This window comes from Eleginops maclovinus, chromosome 8 (genome assembly GCF_036324505.1).
Source record: "Eleginops maclovinus isolate JMC-PN-2008 ecotype Puerto Natales chromosome 8, JC_Emac_rtc_rv5, whole genome shotgun sequence".
NCBI classification, from domain to species: domain Eukaryota; kingdom Metazoa; phylum Chordata; class Actinopteri; order Perciformes; family Eleginopidae; genus Eleginops; species Eleginops maclovinus.
In genome coordinates this window covers 9,476,840-9,485,756 of record NC_086356.1, presented here as the reverse complement: position 1 = coordinate 9,485,756, position 8,917 = coordinate 9,476,840, and the positions used below count along the sequence as shown (strand labels likewise).

Genomic DNA, 8,917 nt, shown 5'->3' with positions numbered 1-8,917 from the left:
ACCAACAGATAGTCCAAGTGTTATTTATCAAGTTGTAATTCGCTGAACATGTATAGGTGTAATGATTTTTATTTTTGTATTTTGAGTAATTGATATAACGATATTATATTTTGGAATGAAGTATTCCTGTAAGTATAAACGCATTTATTTTTCTGCCTTTCTTTACTGCATTTATTAGAAATCTACTAGACACTAAGACAAAGATTTAACATTAATGCATTAACCAGAGCCATTACTTTTAATACTTGAATCACACTTTACTATTACTTTTATATTTTGAAGTTAACAAACTCCCAATGCAGAACCTTTACTTTAAATGTTGTATGTTGTGATTTTTCTACTTTACTAAAGTAAAGAATTTGAAGGGATCTTCCACCAGGCCTTTAATGCAGGACTTACTCTGACCTTCTTCTTCTTGTGGGACAAAGTCTTGTGTAAGCAGTGTGTCTGTGCTTGTGTGGGAAGCACATGAGCCTCAGTTGATGTTCACAAACCACAAGCATGATATACTGCTGCACCTTTAGGGAAGTGAAGTCTGGCTTTTTTTGGAGCCATACATCTTCAACACTTGGCCACTGTTCCCCCGCGGCGATGATTGGCTGACATGCAGGTGGGTGGATCGAGCAGAAAAACAAACATTGCCACAGGCTCTGCCACTCTGTACCTGTCTTCTGACTGCTTCACGACAGTTCACTTTAGGCTCAGGTCAGATACCCTCTATCAACCTTTCAGCCACCTCTCTTTTCTCGAGGCAGCCATGAGGACCACTGTACTCGCTGTTGTCATGGTGACGTTGTGCGTGATGATGGTGGACGCAGATGTGAAGCCACAAAAAGATTTCAACCTGCAGAGGGTAAGAGATCACACTTCTCATGTTTGTTTTAAGTATTACCATGTTTGAACCAGTTAGATGTTATGATAAAGTGTCCGCTCTGATTATTTATTGTTTATCAAGTCACTCCATTGGCGAGGGAACGCTGTGTTCTGTGTGTGTTTGCACAAGAAAGAGTGAGCTTTTTGAGAGTGAGAACATGTCCATATGTGTGTCAAAGTTTGAGAACGGCTACCCAGTTGGTGACCAAAAACAAACCAACCACAATCAATGCTGTGGCTAGAGGAAGTGTTTTAACATTTACAAATGAAGCTCACTTGTTTTCCTACTCAGGTCTTTCATGCTAAAATAACCTAAATATATACAAAGTGAAAAAATTGATTATGAATAACAGCTGGAAAATGGTACATGTGACATATAGAATGTAGTTTCCCTCATGCCCATGTTTGGTGTCATAGTGTGTGTTGTGAGATAGGATATTATTTAGTAGTAAAAGTCACATCTTTAAATCTAACACCTAGTCTTGTGTGCCTGTTTGTGTTTAGTTTGCAGGGAGATGGTATCGGTTGGGCCTGGCCTATGATTCTCCCAGTTTTGTCCCCTTCAGAAGCAAACTGAGGGCCTCCATGGGCGTTGTCACGGCGCTGCCAAATGGCAACGTTAACCTCACCATGTGGGAGCTCACGTGAGTCTGTATTCAAATGTAAATGCTTGTCAAAGAAGAGAGGGTTACATGGGGTCTTGTTTAAGAAGAAAACCTGACGCATTGTGTTTCCTCTGTGTGCCTCAGACCTTTAGGTTGTGTGATTAAAGTGTACAGCTATGAGAAGACCAATCTAGCTGGACAGTTCAGCTACTTCAGCTCACGTAAGTCTCTGACTCATCTTCCCGTTCTGTAGATCACACATTTTTAGGAAGATCTTTGATCGATGTAGCTTTTAGTTACAGTGTCAATATTTGGCAGCATTAGAACAAAGTTTAATCTTAAACCAGTACGGGCAAACAAACTCAAACAATCACGTGGATAAAAGCTGAAGTGCCAACTCAAGGCATGGGACTATTACTTCAGTCAATGTGCATTTTAATTTAGCTATATATGTATTTTACGGAAGTAGGCAGCAGTGAAGCTGTGTGCAGCAAAATCAGCATTAGGTTTATTTGGATAGCCTGTTGTAAGAGAGGGAGCTCAAGGATGAACATAGGCATCATTTATACTGTGGACGATGGGGACAAGTCCCCACCACTTTTGAAAAATAGCCAATTTTGTCCCCACCACATTCCATTAGGATAATTTGTTTAAAATGTTCTGAAAAAAGCGTGCACAAAGAATTATACACTTTGAGAACTTTGTTTGTTTGTTCAAGAGAACATGTATAATCTCGAGGACCGTTCACACTTTTTTCGTGTATTTCTGTGGTGAAATTTGGACCTGCAACACGTTTGATATTGAATAGAAAAGCAATTGCTGCTCCTGCTTTGCAGCAGCATAGCATAGTTACTGCACTAGCTGTCAAAGAAAGCGTTATGTATTTATACAGTATATGTATGTATTGTTTGAGGGGGGCGGCCAATGCCGTAGTGGTTTCCCCCCACCACTATTTCTAAAAATGTGGCTCTAAAGAATATATAATATAGGGTGCAGGAAGTATATACGTGTTTTTTAGTTTTTTGTATTAATGTAGTTCTGTGTTTGTGATGCACTCATGCACCTTGTATGGATCTTTTTGTTTGTTTGTTTGTTTGTTTGTTTGTTTGTTTGTTTGTTTGTTTGTTTGTTTCTTTGTATTCCCTTTTTTATTTTTGGGCCTAAACTGTATAGTGCGAAAAGAAAATGTTTGACTTTGTAAAGAATAGTTTGCATTATTATTGTAATATGGTTTGATACAGTACACATATCCGTATCTAACATAAATACACACACTTTTTTGGATGTCCCTTATACAATGCCCAATACTTAATACTTAAGTCATCCAAATTGTAGGTTCTTTATAGTCTTTATTTATACAGATTACAGATTTGACTAATTATTTTTGCTATAGCATTATAATGTCACTTTCATGGATTTCCATTCATCCTCATACTTCTTAGGTTAAGGTTAATTTCAGTATATGACAGGTGACAGCATTTGTCCCTCACCTCACCTGTGCTGTGTTTACTTTCAGGCCATAACATCGTGAAGGACATCACAGTGGTTGACACGAACTACAGTGAATATGCTCTGGTTCTCAAAAACAAGGTGTTTAACAGAGAGTACACGCAGGTGGCGCTTTACGGTGAGACACACACACAGACATACTCGTTATTTACATCACATGTGAGCTGCAGTCAACACCATCTCTATGTGTCTCTGGTTGCAGGTCGCGCTCAAACAGCCAGAGTCGATGTCATTCAGAAGTTTAAAGCCTTGGCCTTGTCCCAGCATTTCCCCAGAGAGTCTATTCTGATTCCACCTCCAGCAGGTAAAGTATGGGGAACACACACACACACACACACACACACACACACACACACACACACACACACACACACACACACACACACACACACACACACACACACACACACACACACACACACACTTTTTCTTTTTTTCACACACACATACACATATATTAATACAGTTTATTCACAAGCAAACAAATATAAGGCCAGAATTTAATGACCATAAATGTTTTCTTGCCAACAGAAAATTGCCCGTCATCAAGATCTGGTTAGGTGAGTTGTTTAATAAAACAAAAAATAATTGGATAAACCTTGTTGTACAACAGGTTTTTGAATGGTTCCTGCACAACAAATCTTCTGTGTAAATGAGCTTTTGTTTCTCCCTGTAGGTTCCCTGAGATGATGCTGCTCCACCTCGTTGTTCGTTACTCTTGCAGCATTTACCATGAAGTGTTGCAGCTCTATCTCAGCAAACATCTTTAAAATGGCTGAAAAGATGATAATTAGCAGACATTTCCAATGCAATGTATACATCATGCTCTTTTATTTAGTGTTTCACATTATTTTCATACTACTGCGCTGACATTGAATAAAGAATATTAACCTCAAGGCTATTTAAACAAACAAAAACAAATGTGTGTTGTTTGTATTTCCAAACCTTTAGCGTGTACTATGATTAGGGAGATTTATTGAATTCAATTCTGTTATCCCTCTGAATATAAGAAATTGTGATGTTTTCACAGAGCTGACATAAAATACATTGTGTGTGCGTGCGTGCGTGCGTGCGTGTGTGTGTGTTATCTACATGTGAACACTAGGGGGCAGATGCATAGCTCCACAACACTTTCTTCTGTGTAAAACACCTCATAGCTCTCTAATGTGCAATCAGTGGTGTAAACTAAGTGTATAGGTACTTGTTCTATACTTGAGTATGTAAATGTTACTGTGCACTTACCCTACAACAATTCAGAGGTAAATTGTGTACTTTTACTCCACTCAATTTATTTAATACCTTAAGTCACTTTACAGATTGGGATTAATGATGTGAAATATAATCAGCCCTTGAATCAGACTTTAGTTACACCTCAAGTAAATTCTCCATCTGCAGTATACAAAGCCACTAAAACTAGCTGCACCTTTACCAGCTTTGATAACACTTTAAAGCATCAATAATTATAATCAAAACATTTCATATGTATTATTCTGAAATGGACCAATATGACTAAAGTATATTCTGATACAGTTAATTTTGTACTTTTACTTGGGTAACATTTTGAATGCATTATAACAGAGTATTCCTACAGTCTGGTACTTGTACTCAAATACAAGACCGGAGACTTGCATCATATAACATTTTTCACTAGTAATTATCCAATATTAAATGAAAAGTAGAGATTTTAAAGTAAGGTTGTTCGAGTTCCTTATCCATAGTAACTTTATTACCTACAGTAGATGGTGATCGACCCTCCCCCAGTTTCTAGAAACAGACAGGAGTTCTGGCACAAAAGCAAAGCAATGTACTGCCATGAAGTGGGTCAGCATTAAAACGTATTTTAGACACCTTACAAATCAATATTAGTGTAAGTGTACACAATATTTAGATTTTCTCTTTCCACTTTACCTGGTAAGTACCTCACACAACCCTTTCAACAATTAAACTAAGCCTTTAAGTTCTGACTTGTATTGATTGGTTGTTTGTTTTAGCCTTAAATTCTGAAGTCCAGTGATCTTCTGCTGATGATATCGACTGAACACACACATTACCAAGATAAAGACACAATCAGAACTTTGCCCTTTTAGTTTTGTGGGTTTTTTTTTTTGTAGTGTTGAGTTTCTCAATTTCTCAAAAACCCAAACAATCAGTGAGTCAGTTTGAGGGGCTGACAGGATGCAGGGAACTTTGAGTCTGGGGTCTCTGCTCATCCTGGGGTTGGCCTGGATCCTGCAGGCGGGACCTGTACTCCAAGATGCTCTCATTCCCGTACAGGAAAACTTTGACCTTGGTCGGGTAAGTGGACTGAAATACAGGTTTTATTTATTGGTATATTACAAAAAAATATGTTTCCTCCCTCCTTCTCCATCTTTTGTGCCATGTGCAATGCTTTGCTCTACATTACATTTGTCTCTGTCCCCTGCAGTTCATGGGGAAGTGGTATGAGCTAGCGGTGGTTTCCACCTGTCCTTACTACATGCAGGACAAGAGGGAGAACCCCGTCGTTGTTGCACTTGATCTGCAACAAGTGGCTCCTGATGGGAACTTCACGATGACGTCTGCTAGATTTAGGTGAGACTTGCAAGCATTTTGGTAGTTTGAAGTATGATGTAGTATTAGTGTGTAACCTCTGCCATTGTTGTGTGTGTGTGTGTGTGTGTGTCTGCATGTAGGAATGGCACGTGTAAGCACAGGACAACAAATTATCGTTTGACAGACACTCCAGGACGATTCTTCCATCATGTTGCAAGTATGTATCTCTAGCTTCCTTCCTCTCCACATCCTTTGTTAAAGCTGTTTTGTTCATGTTACCCACGTCACATTATTAAGTTTGTTAATAAGTTGTAGTAGGTCTAAAAGTATATTTCTATCTAGTTTTTAATTACACTATCCCAAATCTTTCCAACAATTTTCAAAGGGAGCAAATCTGTCATTTTGAATCATGACAACAATCCACTTCAACCTGGTTTCATTTTTGGTTTCCATCTGTACAGGATCATAAATGTACTTTTCATCCAGTTTTAAGTCAAGTTTGTACCATACAATCTTCAGATGGATGTGTTACTATATATTTTGACAGGGTGGAGGATTTATTTCATCTGACATTTGGATCTTAAGTTAAGATCTCACACATTGAAATTTCCATCAGCTCCGATAAAAACACCCTGAACCATAAACAATGAAGAAATTCCAACCAGGAGAAGCCGACTACAATGACAGTGATGGTGAATTAACTCCCACGATCCTCAGCTTCTTTGTGACGTCACCAATCTCACTTGTTATTCATTTAAACAATCTTTGTTTCATAAAATACATATTTTGCACTTAATATGCTATTATTAATGGAAAACTAAATCAGTGGTGAATGTAATTTGAACACTTTTCCGTCCGCAGGGTTCGGAGCAGACGTTGATTCATTCGTGGTTCACTCCAACTATGATGAGTACGCAATGATGCTCCTACTGAGCACTGAGAAACCTTCAGGAATTAAAACCTCCAAAATCAAGCTTTATAGTGAGTTGCTATTTACTATATATTTTTTTTTATTGAATAAGGGATCAGTTTTGGTAATGGCAGTGATGTCCCCATCAGGTCGGAGTTTGAGTGTGAGTGCTGCTGTGCTGGAATACTTCAAGAGGCTGGTCAGAGAACATGGACTGAGTGATGACGCTATCATCATGAATCAGAATAAAGTAACGTATTAAGGACTACTGATCATACCTGGTCCTCCTTAAAACCCTAAAGTTTCTTGACACACAGAAACAAATGAAAGTCTTTCTCGCTGTATTCCCAGGCGAGTGTTCAGGGAAGCAGGAGACAAATCCCGTCATAACTCAGCCCCAGGTACGTGCTTTACAGCCTCATGTGCTGGAATCAAATTTGGAAAAACCACATATCTGTTATATATTCTGGATACCTTGTGTTGAGACGTTTGTTCCAAACAGGTTGAAAATAAATAAAGTGCCACCTGTGGTTCCTGCCCAAGAGGAGGACACTGCTGATGTTTGACTAGGTGAGGACAAATGACTCAAGAGAAAAACAAATCAAGGCAGTCAAAAATAAACAACATAAGGCTTTTATCCCCCATTTTTATTTCATATCACCACACAGGCCGAAATAACCAATGTATGCATACCAAATTTTACCCATTCAGACACATCTGTTTACTGTTACAGGCTGACTGGACATGTGAAAGAACTGGAGAAGAGGGTCATCACACAAACAAGACTATATGTATGCTTTTTGATCGTACTAACTTCCATATCGGTACAGCACGCACTGTAAGAATGTTACTATGTCACTATGTTATTGTATATCTTATTAATCTAACTTTATTTCCACCAGCCAACCTTTAAGGAACCTTTTTTTGTTGGTGCTTCATTGCTTTTTAAGGACCAGTAGCAATTTAAATGTCATTTCCTGACCTGTTAATAATAAAATGCATTCTTGAGAGCAACATACAGTGGGGCAAAAAAGTATTTAGTCAGCCACCAATTGTGCAAGTTCTCCCATTTAAAAAGATGAGAGAGGCCTGTAATTTTCATCATAGGTATACCTCAACTATGAGAGACAGAATGAGAAAAGAAAATCCAGAAAATCACATTGTCTGATTTTTAAAGAATTTATTTTCAAATGATTGTGGAAAATAAGTATTTGGTCAATAACAAAAGTTCATCTCAATACTTTGTTATATACCCTTTGTTGGCAATGACAGAGGTCAAACGTTTTCTGTAAGTCTTCACAATGTTTCCACACACTGTTGCTGGTATTTTGGCCCATTCCTCCATGCAGATCTCCTCTAAAGCAGTGATGTTTTGGGGCTGTCGCTGGGCAACACGGACTTTCAACTCCCTCCAAAGATTTTCTATGGGGTTGAGATCTGGAGATTGGCTAGGCCACTCCAGGACCTTGAAATGCTTCTTAGGAAGCCACTCCTTCGTTGCCCTGGCGGTGTGTTTGGGATCATTGTCATGCTGAAAGACCCAGCCACGCTTCATCTTCAGTGCCCTTGCTGATGGAAGGAGGTTTTCACTCAAAATCTCACGATACATGGCCCCATTCATTCTTTCCTTTACACGGATCAGTCGTCCTGGTCCCTTTGCAGAAAAACAGCCCCAAAGCATGATGTTTCCACCCCCATGCTTCACAGTAGGTATGGTGTTCTTTGGATGCAACTCTGCATTCTTTCTCCTCCAAACGCGACAAGTTGAGTTTTTACCAAAAAGTTCTATTTTGGTTTCATCTGACCATATGACATTCTCCCAATCCCCTTCTGGATCATCCAAATGCCCTCTAGCAAACTTCAGATGGGCCTGGACATGTACTGGCTTAAGCAGGGGGACACGTCTGGAACTGCAGGATTTAGGTCCCTGGCGGCGTAGTGTGTTACTGATGGTAGCCTCTGTTACTTTGGTCCCAGCTCTCTGCAGGTCATTCACTAGGTCCCCCCGTGTGGTTCTGGGATTTTTGCTCACCGTTCTTGTGATCATTTTGACCCCACGGGGTGAGATCTTGCGTGGAGCCCCAGATTGAGGGAGATTAGCAGTGGTCTTGTATGTCTTCCATTTTCTAATAATTGCTCCCACAGTTGATTTCTTCACACCAAGCTGCTTACCTATTGCACATTCAGTTTTCCCAGCCTGGTGCAGGTCTACAATTTTGTCTCTGGTGTCCTTTGACAGCTCTTTGGAATTGGCCATAGTGGAGTTTGGAGTATGACTGTTTGAGGTTGTGGACAGGTGTCTTTTATACTGATAACGAGTTCAAAAAGGTGCCATTAATACAGGTAGATAGAATAGAATCGGAGGATGAAACCCTCTTTATTAGTCACATGCATGCACACAGCAGAGCACACACAGTGAAATTGGTCCTCTGCATTTAACCCATCCTAGTACTAGGAGCAGTGGGCAGCTATTGTGCAGCGCCCGGGG

At 39.5% G+C, this 8,917-nt stretch overlaps 2 protein-coding genes across 2 annotated transcripts; both read left to right on the top strand.

Moving 5' to 3' along the window:
• The first annotated feature begins 607 nt into the window (after window positions 1–607).
• Window positions 608–4,043, top strand: ptgdsa (prostaglandin D2 synthase a). The gene is made up of 7 exons (XM_063889968.1): window positions 608–853; window positions 1,378–1,517; window positions 1,623–1,699; window positions 2,995–3,105; window positions 3,190–3,291; window positions 3,519–3,547; window positions 3,664–4,043. Exons 1-6 carry the CDS (start codon window positions 758–760, stop codon window positions 3,545–3,547), a joined length of 555 nt encoding a protein of 184 aa, XP_063746038.1. The 5' UTR covers window positions 608–757; the 3' UTR covers window positions 3,664–4,043.
• A 1,044-nt stretch (window positions 4,044–5,087) lies between these two features.
• Window positions 5,088–7,441, top strand: LOC134868688 (protein AMBP-like). Its single transcript, XM_063889970.1, has 8 exons — window positions 5,088–5,282; window positions 5,413–5,558; window positions 5,660–5,736; window positions 6,381–6,500; window positions 6,579–6,680; window positions 6,781–6,830; window positions 6,932–6,999; window positions 7,163–7,441. Exons 1-7 carry the CDS (start codon window positions 5,163–5,165, stop codon window positions 6,944–6,946), a joined length of 630 nt encoding a protein of 209 aa, XP_063746040.1. The 5' UTR covers window positions 5,088–5,162; the 3' UTR covers window positions 6,947–6,999; window positions 7,163–7,441.
• The last annotated feature ends 1,476 nt before the right edge of the window (window positions 7,442–8,917 follow it).